This window comes from Arvicola amphibius, chromosome 6 (assembly GCF_903992535.2).
Source record: "Arvicola amphibius chromosome 6, mArvAmp1.2, whole genome shotgun sequence".
In the NCBI taxonomy this organism is placed as follows: Eukaryota; Metazoa; Chordata; class Mammalia; order Rodentia; family Cricetidae; genus Arvicola; species Arvicola amphibius.
Genome location: NC_052052.2, coordinates 57644485 through 57662821, shown reverse-complemented (window position 1 = coordinate 57662821; position 18337 = coordinate 57644485). Strand labels below are relative to the sequence as shown.

At 40.9% G+C, this 18337-nt stretch overlaps 3 protein-coding genes across 3 annotated transcripts; 1 reads left to right on the top strand and 2 right to left on the bottom strand.

Moving 5' to 3' along the window:
* Window positions 1-543, top strand: LOC119817275 (interferon alpha-12-like). Its single transcript, XM_038334441.1, has one exon. It carries the CDS (start codon window positions 1-3, stop codon window positions 541-543), a length of 543 nt encoding a protein of 180 aa, XP_038190369.1.
* Window positions 544-7830: 7287 nt separating this feature from the next.
* LOC119817048 (interferon alpha-12-like) lies at window positions 7831-8402 on the bottom strand. Its single transcript, XM_038334224.1, is given in 2 exon segments — window positions 7831-8378; window positions 8381-8402. Coding segments are annotated over 2 exon segments (570 nt in total).
* Window positions 8403-15860: 7458 nt separating this feature from the next.
* Window positions 15861-16433, bottom strand: LOC119817057 (interferon alpha-12-like). Its single transcript, XM_038334235.1, has one exon. The coding sequence runs from the start codon at window positions 16431-16433 to the stop codon at window positions 15861-15863; it is 573 nt and encodes a 190-aa protein (XP_038190163.1).
* Window positions 16434-18337: the final 1904 nt, after the last annotated feature.

Sequence of the window (18337 nt, the reverse complement as noted above, 5' to 3'; positions counted from 1 at the left end):
ATGGCCAGACCCTGTGACTTCCTGATGGTCCTGGTGCTGATGAGCTGCTGGTCAACCTGCTCTCTGGGATGTGACCTGAGTCAGACTGACAAAATCATGAACGAGACTCTCTCGATACTCCTGGCACAAAAGAAGCAATTCTCTCTTCCCTGTTGGAAGGAGACAAAGAACTTTCTCTGTCCCCTGGAGGAGATGGATGCCCAGCAGATCCAGAAGCCTCAAGTGATCCAGGTACTGGATGACATGACCCAGCAGAGCCTGACGCTCTTCTGCCTAAATAAGGCATCTGCTGCATGGGAGACAACACTCCTAGAGACATTCTGTAATGGCCTTTACGATCAGCTCAGGGAGCTGCAGTCCTGTCGGATGCAGCACGTGGGGATGCAGGAAATCCCTGTGAAGAAATATTTCGAGAGGATCACTGCCTACCTGAGGAAGAAGAAACACAGCCCCTGTGCTTGGATGGTGGTCAGAGCAGAAGTCTGGAGAGCCTGGTCTTTCTCAGCCAACTTGCGAAAAAGTTTGAACAAGGAGAATGAGTAAGTCCTAAGGAGTCTCCTGGGACCGGACACTGTATCTCACTGTTTAAGTTCTCCACTAAAGACTCTTGTTCATTTTGGCATGAATTCAATCAACCTGCCTAGCTGTTTCAGCAGAACAGAGACAATTTGGGTCTACATATGAAAGCATGTGTTCCTTCATTCTATTGGTGTATCCGTGTATGCATGTATTTACTCATTTTATTATTTATATAATTTAAGTTATTTAAATTCAATCTTAAAGTTTTATATTTTCTTTAATGTAGCAAACCATCCTGTGCGATTAAATTATTTTGTTTTCTATTAAATTTTGCGGCATAGAACATTTTTTAATTTGTTAATTCTGTTATTTTCCAATTTTCTCAGTACTTTTAAGTGGATACTCTACACCATACAAATGATACAAATGAACACAAGGTCAAAAAATTGAGCAGGATCCATGTGTGCACAGCATAGTGTTTAGACAAACCCTGCATCTGTCCCTCTAATTCTCTCCAGGATGTAGTATTCTCTGTGTGTACAGTCAGCATGCTGTCCAGAATCTTGTCCCTGTCACATTGTGACTTGGTCCTCTTTGATGTAATGTTCACCAGAGTAATCCTCCCTCTGACCTCCCTGACCTCTGGTACCTTTCATCCACTCTAAACTTCTGTGAGTTTTGGGTTCTAAATATGAGTGAGATCATGTGCAGTGATATAAAATAGATCACAGAAAAATGATCAACTTGCCTGAATACCACAGCAAACATACCAAGAAGAAGTCAGTAAATCAACTCCATTCATAATGGTCTCAAAAATATACCTGCAATAAATCCCACCACGGAAGTGAAATGCCTCTGAAATTAATCCTCCCTCTCCATTTCATGGTTTTTTTTCTCCTCTTTCTTCTCCTCCTCCTTTTCATCCTTCTTCTCTGTCTTAGTGCTTCTAGTTGTGCACAGGGGTATCTCCTGGAACCTTAGATAACCTCTCTTAGAGTCCCCACCCCTAAGGACAATGAATCTCTCTCTCAGAAGCCACCAGTTGCCTTAGTTCCTCGGCTACAAGTGGAATTTCCTGTGTTTTCCAAGCTGGGATGTTGTCTGGCTTGGTCTTGTTCATTCAGTCACAGCCACTGTCAGTTCATTTGTGCAGATACCGTGCTGGTCCAAGAACACTGCTTTGCTGTGGTTATGCACGGCCTCTGGATCTTGCAATCCTTCTGCTCCCTCTTCTGCAATGATCAGGACCAGGAAGTCAGCCCTTTATTTTCTGCTCTGTAACCACTTGTGGGTTTCTGTGTTCACTGACATAGGAGGCTCCTGTGGTAGGGGTAGTAATCCCGCAGTAACCGTCTCTTAGACATGTAGCTGTAATTTGAAATCAGGTATGGTGACACTACCAATACAGTACTACTTTACTCTTTGGTATCTTCATGGGAGAAATAAAATTTGGTAACTTCTGGGAGAAATAAAATTTCTATTTTTATTTGGATTGTGTGATGGTTTAGATAGGAATGGCCCCATAGACTCATGTGTTTGAATGAGGATTGGCCATATTAGGAGGTGCAGCCTTGTTGGAGTAGGCATGGCCTTCTTGTTGGAAGTGTGTCACTGTGAGTTGGGCTTTGAGGTCTTCTATGCTAAGACTAGGTCTAGTGTGAGAGACTCCTTCTGCTGCCTCTGGAACAACATGTAGAACTTTTGCTCATTCCCTAGTAGTGTGTCTGTCTCCATGCTGCCATGTTTCCCACCAGGAGGATAATGGACTACACCTCTGAAACGTTAAGCCACCCCCAATTAAATGTTTTCCTTTATAAGAGTTGGTGTGGTCATGGTGTCTCTTCACAGCAATAGAAACCCCAACTAAGACAGACTGCATTGAACATGAAGATCCCTTGGACATATAGAAACTTTCATAACAACATTATTGTATTTAATCAACATAGATCTTTCCCACTGAAATTAGTAGCTAATGTTGCTGCTACTGCTGCCACACTTGGATGATTCGCCAGCTCCATTCTTCAGCTTTCATTTCCAGAGACATCACGTTTTTTGGTTCACTGCCACAAAAGAACATCAGCGTTTTCTTCCTAGGAGAGTAGAAAAGAGAAAGAAAGCAGATACGGAGACTTCTACAATCAAATGAACATCTTAAGGACAGAAGACTTAATGGAAAAGTATAGACAGTTGAAACATTTAAAGCCACTGCTGTCTCTTAAAATAGCCTAAACATCTCTATAATGAGACACATTGGAACTGAAGATCAATCACGGAAATCAATACTCAATAAGGAATTGATGGCTTACAATTACTTTATATAGGGATCAGTGTCCTAGATCAACATTGAAAGTGGCAGTACATATAACATATGCATTACACACGATGCACTACTTAACAGCAGCACATACTATATATAATATTACACATACGTGTACACACAGCTTTCTTTCTGACACACTGCCAGTACCTCCCTGCTTTCCAGACCCCATTTTTCAGCCTCATAGCCCCGGTTTCCTCCTCCCTGATGTGGAAAGCCCCAGTGTGTGCTCCTCATTCTCTCCTCATTAACCAACTCTGTTCAGTATACAACCGATATCTCTTACATCTGGATTTCCGGTGATTACTTTCTTACTGAAAACGCATAACCTGAAGTGAAACAAAAAGAGAAACAACTCGAGGTTTGTAAAAAGTTCTCGAGGGAGGGAATTGTCTCACATATTTGGAACTGAGAGTGTTCTTCTCATGACCTAATGATGTCTATGGCTGAGAGAGAGAGAGAGAGAGAGAGAGAGAGAGAGAGAGAGAGAGAGAGAGAGAGAGAGAGAGAGAGAGAGAGAGATAGAGAGAGAGAGAGAGAGAGAGAGAGAGAGAGAGGGGGGGGGGGGGGGAAGGAAACTGAGCAACTCTGGCCTACAGAGATAACGATCGCCCCCTTTTGGCAATTGCCATCTAAGAAGTAACAGCTTCACTCTGGCATGTTTTCCGCAGATTTCTGCTTCCTAGTAGAGTTTTCTCCTCGGGTCAAATGGGCTTTTCCTCAGAAGAATGGACATCTGTTTGGAAGATTTGATTCCTTCCACTCCTTATCTGAGGGAGGGAGCATGCTCCCAGGTTCACACTGGTCATGTCTTCTGGACAATGGACAGCTCAACGTGCACAGATAGTTAGAAGAGATTTTTTTCCCTCTAACCTACTGTAAAGGAAGTTCTCTGGAGGAGGAAGTTCTCCGGAGAAGTAGCTGTTTACAAACCAGCTCCATGTCTGACCTCACATTGTTTTGAGCAGTAAGTAAAGCATTTGGAATGCAGCTGAGCAAACCATGCCCCAGCCAGGAAGGCTGTAGCTTAGTGTCAACCCATAGAAGAGCTCCTTCACCTGCTCTTCTGCCTACTGAGACCGGCAACAATGGGCTTGGTAAATGCACTGACCTATGACTGTCTTGATGTGTGACTTCAAAAGTTCGGGTTGCCTCTTCCACAATAGAACACATCACTTGGGGTAACACAAATCTGTATTCTACACCACGGTTCATGTGCCTATGAGTTCCAGCTTATCTCCCACCGTCTCCTTTATCACTTTCCGTGTACCCAGTCATATATCGAGGCCCTTGATCCTATGGAGTTGAGTTTACAGAATGATGAATATGGATCGATTTTCATTCTTCTCCATGTAACTATCCAGTTAGACTACCATCATTTGTGGAAGATGATTTCTTATTTCCAGTGTGTATTTTTGTATTCTTCATCAAAAGCAAGTTCCCAGAGCTGAATGACCTGTCTGGATCTTCAGTTCTATTCCATTGATCCATCAGTCTGCTCCTGTTCCAGTCTGGAGAGGTTGCTATTGCTGCAGTTCTGTAGCAAACTGTGAGGCTGAGGACAGTGGTGCTTCCATGGGTTCTTTCATTATTGGTGTAGTTATTGTGCTTGTTTTGTGAATACTAAATAAATTTAATTTAAATTAACTGTGACATACTTGTGATATTGTTTTAGATTATATAAGCCCTACTGCCTTCAAATGTTTGTGTATTTGTACCTTGTATATATAGACAGTGGAGGCAAATGTCAGCCAATGTCTAGTTTTTACCTTCGTCTCTCTTCACCTCATTTTCTACGACAGGTTCTCTCACTTAAGTTAGGGTTCACCCTTGTAGTTAGATTGACTGTCCTTGGAATTTGTGATGGCTATTCTTGATTATCAACTTGACTACATCTGGAATTAACTGACCCCCTCCCCCCAAAAAACCCTGAAAGCACAGGCACAGGAGCACACTTGTGATGGATTTTTGCTTAATTTGGAGTGTGAATATCCACTTATAATCAGGATCTTTAAGATGAATATTTGAAGTGGGAAGATACATCTTTAATTGAGATCTTTTGAGATGTGAAGACACAACTATAATCCGGACCATGCTTTCTGTTGGAAGCCTATGTAAGGACATGAGAGAAGGAAGCTTCTGTTTCTGTCTGCATTCTCTCATCTTATAGCAAGTGCGTTCCTTCACTGGCTTTAGAGCCTACTTCTTTAGATTCCTGCATATACTGAAGAACACTTAGGACATCCAGCATGTGGAGTGAACACCTGCTTAATTCTTGGACCTTCTACACATTGTAACCACTTTTGGATTAGCTGGACCACAGTCTGTAAGTTGCTCTGATACTGCACACACACACACACACACACACACACACACACACACACACAGAGAGAGAGAGAGAGAGAGAGAGAGAGGAGAGAGAGAGAGAGATAGATTCTTTCTATAAATTCTGTTACTCCAGAGAATCCTAAGTATTAAGGTCCATGTCTCCTCCCTAAGCACAAATGTTTGAAAAAGATTTGAAAGAAATAGTTAGAGACAGAAGTAGCTACAAGATTATGAACAAATATCATAAATAAAATGAGAAAATAGCCCATGCCATGAAAGAAGAACTCAGTGAAGAGATGCTATAAAGACAGAAATAGAAGTTTAAAATTGATGAGCTTTTACTGTGTAAGGAGAGAGCTTCAAAGCACACATGAGGTGCCTTCATCACAAATGAGACTTTTAAAAAAAAGACACTAGAATTATTATATTATTATTATTTGAGAAAATGAAGACAAACATCATAAAGCATGTGTTAAATGAATGAATGTAAAAATTCCTCTCATTTTAAGAATATTAACATACACATTCAGAGTATACCAAAGACACACAAAAAGGCATCTTCTCCTCCCATATAACAGGTGAGCTACCTGAAGCTCAGGACAAAAATCTTGTTAAACAGTTGAGAGAAGCACAACCCTGACATGGGCGATCCTACAAGCTCAACTCTACGTAACTACAAGGTTCCTCAGGATGAGCGTTCCAGGCCATCTGGGAAGAGGCAGACATGGAACGTGCTGAGCGGAGAACATTGAAATCCATCATGACTTCAGTCTACAAAGCTGTGTTTCTGGTAACGGAGGAGAAATGAACTTTCAGACAGAGACACAAATTAAGGCTCCGCTGTCACTAGACCAGCCCTGCGACACACGCTTAGCAGATCCGCACATTTCTTTCACCTTCCTAATACTTGAAATTCCAACTTCAGTCAAGTCGCTTACATGGATTTCAACAAATACAGACACACAAACTTCTTGGATAAGGATTCCAAGACAGAGGCATCAAAAGACCATGGATATTGAGGGGATAAACAGGCACTAAAGGTCTATACAGCTAAGGAAACAATCACCAGGGTTGCTAGACACAGAGAGATGAGAGAACATGTTGCCAAAGCATCTGATAACAGTGTACCCTAAAAAGTAGAAGAAACTAATATTATCAACAGCATAAAAGCAAATACTCCATTAGATACAGTTTGGAGGTGAGAAAATAGTGACTCTAATGTTCGCTTACACAGAAGACCTTTTATATAATCTAAACAATATAACAATTATGTGCTGCATTTAATTAGACTAAACTTATACATAACTTACAAAATGAGGACTAAGTCTTTGAAGTTTGCAACCACACACAGTAGGAGATGTTGAGATGCTAGATAGATGCCTCTATCTGATTTGATACAAACATTGTTTGTAGGTACCGAACCATATTACAATGTCCTGTGCATAAGGATAAATATTAAATGCTGATAAAATGGTTTTAAAAATTGGTATAATTTTAATAGTACTCATGGCATAGCATTTGAGATCCTAAGCGTTTGGAAAACAAAGTTTAGATTTTACCTGTATAATGTGCTTTGGATATAAGATGTTACTCGAGATTTTCTGTGCTGGGGGTTAATAGTCATGAGAGCAGTGTTCACAGAGAATCTGAACCTCCATTACATCCTCAGAGAACAAACTGTATCAGTGAAAATTTATTGCTTATTTCAGTGAGTGGAATATTAGTGTGGCTACACACACACACACACTCACACACATACACACATGCACAGGCATGCACATGTACACACACACTAATACACACACACTACCAGCACCACCACCAGCAGCAGGAATTGCAATCATTGGTATCTCTCAAAATCAATGGACTCAATTCCCCTAATTAAAGAAACACAGATGAAAGAATGGTTGGGAAAAGAGGATCCATCCTCCTGGTGTATGCAAGAAACACACCTCAATACCAAAGATAGATATTACCACAGAGTAAAGGGTTGAGAAAAGATTTTCCAAGCAAATGGACTTAAGAAGCAAGCTGGTGTATTCTTTTTTTCTTTTTAATTCTTTTATAACTGAGATTTTATTGGCTGAGGAGCAAAATATACAGACATTTCAATTCCCAAATCATGAGTCCAAACTCTGAAGAGTTAGACATTGTGTTCACATACCCCAGAGCCACGTGTTGCTTCTCTTTGAACTTATTGCAGTGATGTTTAATTCATAAACTTGGCAAGTTTTTCCTACAACCTCACATAATAATAAAATTCTCACAATCTTCAATTCCACTGAATCACAATTTTATGCCACATACAGTACATACTCAAAACAAGATAAGTATAATAAAAATTCAAAAAACACAGAAAAATAATTTTTAAAAATATACTGAAAATGTTTTGTTCTATTAAAGAATATGTACAATTTTCACATGTACTAAAATTTAACTTTCACTGTTAAATAAATAAATATTTATACACATAAATACAAATAACAAAGAATCTAGAAGCTCTCGAATGTCTCTACGATATACACAGTCTTGCTCATAACTGATGAAACACCCAGGAAGGCTGACTGAAGGATGTGAAAATGAGTGATATCACTGAGACAGCAGGTTTGGTGAGGGGAGGTGCAGGGTCCTAGTCCAGGAAAGTTCTCTCCTCTTCAGCTCAGGACTTACTCCTTGTCCTCACTCAATCTTGCCAGCAACTTGGCTGAGGAAGACAGGGCTCTCCAGACTTCTGCTCTGACCACCTCCCAGGCACAGGGGCTGTGTTTCTTCTCTCTCAGGTAGACAGTGATCCTGTGGAAGTATTTCCTCACAGCCACCATGGAGTCTTCCTGGCTCAGGGCAGGTTCCTGCACTCCCACCTGCTGCATCACACAGGCCTGCAGGTCCTTGAGCTGCTGGTGGAGGCCAGTGCAGAATGTGTCTAGGAGGATTGTCTCCCAAGCAGCAGATGAGTCCTTTGAGCTGAAGAGGATCAGTACCTGCTGGGTCAGCTCCTGCAGGACAGGGATGGCTTGAGCCTTCTGGATCTGCTGGGCATCCACCTTCTCCAGAGGGAATGCAAAGTCCTTTCTGTCCTTCAGGCAGGAGAGAGGGGAGAGTCTCCTCATTTGTGCCAGGAGTGTCAAGGCTTCCTTGTTCCTGAGGTTATGAGTCTGAGGCAGGTCACATCCCAGAGAGCAGGTAGTCCAGTAGCTCATCAGCACCAGGGCCATAGGAAAGCACAGAGCCTAGGCATTGTGGATGTTGTGAATGTTTCTGGTCCTCAAGGCTGAATGGTCTTGAACCTTCCACCCTAGGTTCTCTGAAGATCATCATTTGTGCATGTGTCTTAAATAGAGAATAACACTACTTTCCATTTTCTGAAGCCCTCCCCTTACTTTCCAATTCTCTTTTCACTTTTTCTAATTCATTCATTCTCTGCTTCTGTGTGAGCATTTTCCCTCTACCATTTTGATTTTCATTATTGCTTCTTCTTCCTTTTTTCAACAAAGCCATTTTAGAAGTTCTTTTCTGAACAAATTTTCTTAACTTTACCAAACCCATAACCTCTAATGAATAAAATGTCCTCATCTAATATAAATAATAAAAAATCATGTGTACATAGAAGGTATTGAAAGGCTCAGTCACCCAAATTCTAGGAGTACATGCTTGAGTACCTAATTGGTATCTTAGCACTGATGAAAAACCTGGCTCAGAAGCACATGCCTGTCATCCTGAAACTCAGGAGGAGACACAGACAGGTCCCTAGAGCTCCAAGACAACCCAACCTACCTGTAATGTCTTGTCCTAGCTTAAGTGAGAGGACCTGTCCCAGAAAACAAGGCAGGGAGTGAGTGAGTTAGGAACTGGATGTTGATATCTGGCATCAATCTGCATGAACACTTGCATGCAAATGTAAACACACACAATTGTGTATAATCTCCAACCACACACACACACACACACACACACATACACACACACACACATAATAATGAACAAAGGTAAATTAAATGAAAAAAATATGATTTGAGCCAAGTGTTCTTGCTCATGCCTTGATAATTAACATTCAGGAGGCAAAGAAGTTGGTTGATCTGTGTAGTCAGTTTCAGGACAGCCAGGGCACATAGAGACACTCTGATGAAAACAAAATAATAAGAAAGAAAATCGAACTCAAATATATTGAGAAGCTTTTTTATACATTTATTGAAACGTGAAGGTGAATACATTTTATATTAATATCTAAATGTCATTGAACGAAGATGGCAGTGGTTGCCAGCACATACTGCTGAATTCCGAGAAGGCTAGGAGACTCATGGATGTTTCAAGGGGTGACAGCCCAGGGTGACAGCTATTGCAGGCCTGCAATAGCTCTAGAACAACTAACACGAAAATAAGGCAAGTCTCATGGAAAGATGCTTTAAAAATGCAGCCTCTGTGGGCCCATATTTCATATAAAATAATTTACAGGCAGGCTCACTAGCCACTAGGCAGCTGCAATCCTGCCAAACAAGCAAGTTAGTCAACTAACAAAAGCCAGAATGTATGGCTCCTTCTCCTTTGTTAAAAATGTAGATTGCCTGGGGAGAGGTTCTTTCCAAAACTGGTGACTAAGTTGCAGGTGTTTCAGTAGCCCCATGTCCCCTGGAAAGAGAATATTAATGAGGCTCCACCTTGGTTTACCTTGGGGATAAAAGGTGTTTTGGATAATAAACGTGGGTAGTTCTTCAGGATGGATGAAGCCTGAGATGCCCTTCCGTGATGACTGTATGAACTGTGTATTGTTATTTTCTCGCGCCTCCGTACCGGTCCAGTTAGGGAAACTAGTTTTCTATATTGGGGCCTACGGGCTCTGACACAATGGTGCCAGCAACGTGGTGCTGACCACTGAACCCCGAGAAAAGCCGGAGAAAGAACAAGAAGTACAAAAGAGAACGTGGTGGTGACCACTAAACCCCGAGAAAAGCCAGAGAAAGGACAAGAAGTATGAGAGAGACAGTGAATGCTGACCGCTGAACCCCAAGAACAGCCGGAGAAAGGAGAAAGGACGGAGGAGAATGTGAGGCTGATCTGCGAACCCCAAAAAACAAGGAAGAAGTGACCAGACGTGAGGAATCCTCGAGAAAAAAATCAGTGGATGCGTGAGTAATGGGCGCTTAGATAACAAAACGAGACGGTAATATTGGGAGTAAAATTTGTAAATATAGAAATATGGGACAAAGAGAAAGCAATCGGATGGCTATGCAGTTGATTGAAGATATATTAAAAGACAGACGAGAGAGAGTACAGCAACATCAGATACAGGCATTTATAGAATTCATAGAGGAGATATGCCCTCGGTTTACCCAGCATAGGACCTTAGACATAGCTGTATGGAAAGAAGTGGGAATGAGAGTCCAACAACATTATTGTAATTATGGACCAGGAAGCATCCCTGAAGATACACCTTATTTCTGGATGCTAATACAGGAAAGGCTGGACTCAGATCCTGACCAGCAGGAGTAGTTCCATCTGCACCACCCAAGGGGTTGCTAGATACTCGTTCAGAACAGAGCAGTTACAGCAGGCCAGAGACTAATGATTCAGGGCTTGAAAGGGAGTCAGGGTGGAACAGGCTCACATCTGTGGACTCCCACAAGTCAGAAAGAATATTGAAAATGCTTTCATTTTCAAAACACTTCTCCATTGCTTTTCTTCCTCTTTTTGTAGGGAGCAGTTCATTTGTATGTTCAGAAAACACAAAGCTTCAGATACTAAGTTTGAAATAAATATTCACTTTAACACTAACACTCAAGCATACCAATTATAAATGGAAAATGTCATTTCCAATGAAAACCATCTATGATAGAAAATCAAAGTGCACACATACATGTATGCGTAACAGAGAAACCAGATGCATTTCAGATCCTAGTATTGCTCTTTGATGAACAAAGTTTCAGCTTTAGTCTTCACCCCATTGTTCCCATTGCTTCCTTTAAATGGAAAAAGATGCTCTCTCAGCTCTAAGAGCTTCCCTTACTGTGCAGAGACTGGTCAGAGCCTTCATAGCCCAGAGACTCTTCAGGATGAAGAAGCAGATGATGTAATGAGCCATAGGTGACTCATTACAGCTGACAGAGCTTCGCTGATATTTTTCTCTTAGGAACAAATTCCTGAAGCTCTTGAGATTGGGCTTCATATTCCCTCAAACTAAGAATTAATGTTGACTGTGCAGTGGTGGTGCACACCTTTAATCCCAGCACTTGAAAGGCAGAGGAAGGAGGATCTCTGTGAGTTTGAGGCTAGCCTGATCTACAAGAGCTAGTTCCGGGACAAGCTCCAAAACTACAGCGAAACCCTGTTTCGAAAAACAAAAAACAAACAACCAAAAAAGAACTAATGTTAACATCTCCTGTGTCTACTTTTTATGGACTAATGTCTACAGTGTCCTTCAGTCTGCAACAATGACCCTTATCCTGAATGTTTCTTAGGCTCTCTCTCTCTCTCTCTCTCTCTCTCTCTCTCTCTCTCTCTGTCTGTCTCTCTCTCACACACACACACGCACACACACAGGGAGAGGGAGAGAGAGAGAGAGAGAGAGAGAGAGAGAGAGAGAGAGAGTCTGATGTCAATGTAATGCCATTTCCCAAGTCACTTGGAACTCATTCAGTGACTTTTGAGTCTGCTCACACTCTTGGCTGCACAGGGACACAATACCCTCCATCCTCTTTTTGTAACCTACTCTCTGAGAGTGAGCGCACCACATCCTGATGGCTTCAGCTCTCACAGTGGATATACTTTATGCTTGGTTTTCAGAATCATAAATCCTAGAGGATTACTGTTTCAAGTGTTCAAGTGAAGGGCTTTTGTTTTCTGACTCACATTGCCAGGATCAGAGTGTCAAAAATCTCCAGACTGTAACAACAAAAAATGTTTTATCCTTATAGTTAGAATATTTTCTAGATTTTTTTCTTAGTTTTCATTTGTAATAATAAGTATTAGTTGTTCTGACAAACACAATTTTTTATGATTCACACTTAATCATCAAATATTTGTTTGAAATAATTGAATGGGTGTAAAAGATGCACAGATGACTGAGCACTTGATCACAATTATTCAGGAATCAAGCCTAAGGATGTTTATGTAGTAAGACTATAGTAAGGAGTTAGGGTCCTCACATATTCATCTCCATTCAACTCAAAACTGGACAGTAAAGATAATTGGAAAATTCTTCCAGAGAGTAAAAACTTTATATCCTTCAACTGAATATAAACTTCCATTTAATTTTACTGCATTTTTGAGGTGATCTTAATTCATTGGAGGGATTCTGCCCTCTGTCTTTTCTTTACATTTACTCCATAAAGATGTCAGAGATAAAATGACACAAGTAGATGCATCCATTCCAAATTTCATGACAGTTAACTATTTATTTAGTTATTTACTGATTTATTTACTTTCTGATCTTTTCTACTTTCCTAGAAAGCAAAAGCCAGTCTTGGTTCTTAGCATGGAAATAAAAATGTGATGTCAATTGTCATGAAAGCAAAAGAGAGGAAGTGACTTCTGCTGCCCAGAGGGGAAACAAACGCAGTAACGTTAGTAACATTCAATATAGCCCTCGGGGAATCCTAACGTCATGAAATAAGAATTGATAATCTGAAAATGACTGTGTGTTCAAAAGTGACATAAGATTTAATGAAGTTTCAACAAAAGTTTAACAACATTCCACTCAGAATCAGAAACATCTGTCCTCAAATACACACAGAAGCACAAAGTGCAGTGGTGGGGGTGTTCTGACACCTGATTGCATGTACTACAGTGTCACAGCAATCAAAACAGCAGGACACTGAGAACACTGTTACAAAAGGAGATATGAGGGTCAGTGCAATGGGATAGTTGGCCGAGAAATAAATACACACCTACGTCCATCTGAATCTCCAAAAGCACTCATTGGGTGTGCTGTAACCATGCCTGGGATAATGAAGCTAGATCTCTGTCTGCCACCTTGTACCAAAATCAAATCAAAATGATGAAAGACCTGCATGTAAGGGCAGAAACATTGAAGTCGGTAAGACAGACACAGAGAAAGCTCTTCATTGTAGCTACAAGCAAGGGCTTTATGAAAAGGACTTGAACAGTCCAGGAAGTAACAAGAAATGAGAAATAGGAAATTGACCAAAATTAGCATAAAATTTCAAACCTTCTACATATAAAGGAACAGTAGCCTAAGTGAAAATATGGCCTACAGAGAAGAAGGAAAAGGATTTCTACTATTCATCTGGCTGGGCATCAGATACTAGAAAGGATAAAGAATGTTAAAATGCCTAGACAATCTATAATTCCATTAATTCATGGGCAAGTGAATAAAGAGATAGTTCTCCAAAGAGCTAGTGCAAAATGTCAATGCATATTAGAAACATGTCCAGCATCATTAGCTGTCAGTGAAATTTCAAATTAAAACTACATTCATGTTTCATTCCACTGCACGCAGAATGGGTGTCATCTAGTAAATGATGATGAGAAGCAGGTGTGCAGAATATTTTATTTGGTTTTAGTGATGTTAATTAATGCTAAGTGTAACTATTAATTTTCCTCACAAAAGCTTATAATGGAGCTAACATTTGATCCAGCTGTAGCACTCCTGTATGTATGTATGTGTGTGTGTGTGTGTGTGTGTGTGTGTGTGTGTGTATATATATCAGAAAAAACAAAGCGAAATTACAATAGAAACATCTGTAAGTTAATTCACAATAGACAAATATTTAATTAGTCTAGCTGTATATTAAAAGGTGAAAGAATATTTAAAACACACACACATTATATATATTGTGTTTGTGTGTGTCAATTCTATTAGCTATATGGCTATAAGAAAAATAAGAAAGAAGAAACTACAAGATATAAAATGAAGTAGAAGATTATTCAGATATAAAGCAGACATTATATGATTTATATGAATCTGAATAGATATCAAGAACATCAAAAGGAGAACCAGGTTGAAAGGTTTGGGAGCAGAGAGGCTTGTGGATAGGGGAATATATAGACTACATTACAACACACAACGATGCAACTATCACACAAAACTCCATGCTATTTCAAAGACATCACACACTTTGATCACAGGACATGGGAGAATCGGTTTGATACTAACCTAGAAGTTAACTTTTGTTGGCTTCACAGTGGGAAGGTGCTTTTCATCTTGCAAGGGGAGAAATCCATGAAATACCTTATTCGGCTTTGCACACAGTGAGGTAAGATAGTGAGGGGACTGGAAAGTTATGCTCATTAGCACAATGGCAGCATCAATGAATGCCGATTATCAACCACAGTCTAATGGGAACTCTGCCCAGCTCCAAAGAAGAAACTCATGCCCAGCACTCTCAACCTGGCCAAAAACCCATGGGTAGGGAGCTCAGAAACCCTACTGTTATTATGCCAAAGGGTCACAGTATCAGAGAGCCTTTTAAAGACTTATATTTATACCCTTATGCTAGTGAAATACTTAACCCTCTTCAAAGAAACTTCCTTATGCAAGAGACAGCAGTTAATAGAGAAATTTATACTCAAAGAAATGGCAGGGCATAATCAACTGTGAGTGCTTGCCCCTAGATAAAAGGTTAATTTCACACCTCCTTCCCCAACCTAGACTTATGGCACACTGCAGAAGAAGGGGCAGAAGGATTGTAAAGACAAAGATTGGGAAGATTGATGAATACATCTTCTGAACAGGACAGCACTGTAGCACTCCTAAGGCAGCTTTGACTGTGTGAAAAGAAGTGTAGACAAGGTCAAGGCAGTCACCACCCCAGCGTGGACAGGGGAGGGGCCGAGATTCCCCATCCCTGTCTGAGGAGCCACAGGCAGCTGATGGCTGCTGAGGGAGAGTCAGGTTTCTCCAGCGGTGTTTCGTACAGAAGACGACGTGTTCTCCAGTGGATGCCACCCTGTACTATGTAAACATGCGAAGCACTAGTTGGGCTATGATAGAAAGGCAGAGTAAAACAAGACATGATGTTAGCACGAGAATGTGGAGGGGAGGTCTAGGAAGAGTCAGGCAGGGAATAGAGTGTGTATATGATCTATATACATAGTATTCATGTATAAAATTACCAAAAGGGAGACAAAATTTAAAAAATTGTGCCATAACAATTAGATATGAAAATATGTTCTCCTTTACTATTGTACAACATAATGACTAAAAAGAACAGCTGTACTGCATATTATAAAGTACTAGAGGATAAGATATTAGGATTTTCAGAGCTAAAGAAACGATGCTACTACATGATGGGCAGGTCTGCTTATATCCAAGCACCATGCATTTTACACCTGTACCCTCTAAATGTTTGTGGTTTTTACATTGTAATGTTAGTTTAAAGAAATAAAAGTGAGAATATATAAAGGATGGAGATATATAAGACCTATAAGAAACAAATTTACAAAGCACAGGAAACTTTTATTACATACAGAGAAATGTTTTATTATATCAAATATAATGTAAAATGGTATTATAACTTAAATTTCATAGTTAAATAAATATTTATACACATGAATATAAATAACTGGGTGAATCTAGAAGATAATATCTCTACAATATACAAGTCTTGCTCATAACTGATAAAACATCCTGGAAGATTGTTTGAAGGATGTGAAAATGAGTGATATCACTGAGACAGCAGGTTTGGTGAGGTGAGGTGCAGGGTCCTAGTCCAGGAAAGTTCTCTCCTCTTCAGCTCAGGACTTACTCCTTGTCCTCACTCAGTCTTGCCATCAACTTGGCTGAGGAAGACAGGGCTCTCCAGACTTCTGCTCTGACCACCTCCCAGGCACAGGGGCTGTGTTTCTTCTCTCTCAGGTAGACAGTGATCCTGTGGAAGTATTTCCTCACAGCCACCATGGAGTCTTCCTGGCTCAGGGGAGGTTCCTGCACCCCCACCTGCTGCATCACACAGGCCTGCAGGTCCCTGAGCTGCTGGTGGAGGCCAGTGCAGAATGTGTCTAGGAGGATTGTCTCCCAAGCAGCAGATGAGTTCTCTGAGCTGAAGAGGATCAGTACCTGCTGGGTCAGCTCCTGCAGGACAGGGATGGCTCGAGCCTTCTGGATCTGCTGGACATCCACCTTCTCCAGAGGGAATGCAAAGTCCTTTCTGTCCTTGAGGCAGGAGAGAGGGGAGAGTCTCCTCATTTGTGCCAGGAGTGTCAAGGCTCCCTTGTTTCTGAGGTTATGAGTCTGAGGCAGGTCACATCCCAAAGAGTAGGTTGACCAGTAGCTCATCAGCACCAGGGCCATCAGGAAAGCACAGAGCCTAGGCATTGTGGATGTTGTGAATGTTGCTGGTCCTCAGGGCTGAATGGTCTTGAACCTTCCCCTCTAGGTTCTCTGAAGATCATCATTTGTGCATGTGTCTTAAATAGAGAATAGCACTACTTTCCATTTTCCGATGCCCTCCCCTTACTTTCCAATTCTCTTTTCACTTTCATTCATTCTCTGCCTGTATCTGGGCATCATTCCTCAACCATTTTGATTTTCATTATTGTGTCAACTTTTCCTGCTCCCCTCAACAAAGCCATTTCAGAAGTTCTCTCCTAGGTGAATTTTCATTAACTCTTATGGTACTGATATACATCAAATGTATGAAACTTGCTTATCTAATATAAAGAATGAACATTCTTTCAAATTTCATTCAAAAAGTATACTTAAACTATTAGAATTTATTCACCATTAAATTTGTACCCTGATTTTTATTTCCTCCGTACATTATACAACTATAAGGTAGTTCTTGATAAAAATTATTTTTTACAAATAATTAATTACAATACTGGCAATGATATAATTAAATTCATTCAATGTTTTTATAAATTAATGATTTATTTTCTTCACATTCACTTTTTATTTTCTTTTTTAATTTTTTTATTCAAAAATTTACACTTCTCTCCCACCATTCCCCTCATGCCCCCCTACTCCCTCTCCTCCCTCTCCCTCCCTCCTTAAGAGAGGGCAGGTTACCCTGCCCTGTGGAAAGTCCAAGGCCCTCCCCCTCCATCCAGGCCTAGGAAGCTGTGCATCCAAATAGACTAGGGTCCCAAAAAGCCATCACAGGCAGTAGAAACAAGTCCCAGTGCTATTATCGATGGCTTCTCAGTCTGTCCCCATTGGCAGCTACAATCAAAGAGTCTGGTTTGATCACATGCTCATTCAGTCCCAGTCCAGCTGACTTTGGTGAGCTCCCATTAGATCAGGCACTTGTCTCAGTGGGTGGACCAACCCCTCGCGGTCCTGACTTTCTTGCTCATCTTCTCCCTCCTTCTGCTCTTCAACTGGACCTTGGGAGCTCAGTCCGTTGCTCTAATTAGGGTCTCTGTCTCTATCTCCATCTGTCGCCATACGAAGAGTCTATGGTGATATTCGAGATAATCATCAGTGTGATAGTGGGGCAAGGCCAGTTCAGGCACCCTCTCCTTGCTGCCCAAGGACCCAGCTGGGGACATCCCCATGGACACCCAGGATCCTCTCTAGAGCCAAGTCTCTTGCCAACCCTAAAATGGCTCCCTTGATGTAGGTATCTTCTTCCCTGTTCCTATATCTGCCCTTCCTCCACCTCCACCCTCCCACTCCCCCCAAGCTCTCCCCAGTCTTTCCCTCCTCCCTTCTCTCTCCCCCTCACCCTTTCCTCCACCCCCTCCCTCATCTCTACCCCTACCTCCATACTCCCAACTTTTGCCTGGCGATCTTGTTTGCTTCGATATCCAGGAGGATCTATATACATTTTTCTTTGGGTTCACCTTGTTATTTGGCTTCTCTAGGCTTATGAACTATAAACTCAATGTCCTTTGTTTATGGACAGAGTCCATTAATAAGTGAGTACATTCCATATTCATCTTTTTGGGTCTGGGTTATCTCACTCAGGATAGTGTTTTCTATTTCCATTCATTTGCATGCAAAATTCAAGATCAATTAGAAGAGAAGAAGATGGACACTTTATACTCATAACAGGAAAAATTCATCAGGATGAAGTCTAAATCCTGAATATCTATGCCCATAATATAAAAGCACCCACTTATGTAAAAGAAAAATTACTAGAACTTAAAGCACACATCAAACCCCACACACTAATAGTAGGAGACTTCAACATTCCTCTCTCACCAATGAACAAGTCAGAAACCTAACAAGACAGAAACCTAACAGAGAAATAAGAGAACTAATGAAGTTAATGAATC

What these genes read in the sequence shown, in the direction of transcription:
- LOC119817275 (XM_038334441.1), top strand. Translation starts at nt 1, where the DNA reads ATGGCCAGACCCTGTGACTTCCTGATGGTCCTGGTGCTGATGAGCTGC.
- LOC119817057 (XM_038334235.1), bottom strand. Translation starts at nt 16,433, where the DNA reads ATGCCTAGGCTCTGTGCTTTCCTGATGGCCCTGGTGCTGATGAGCTAC.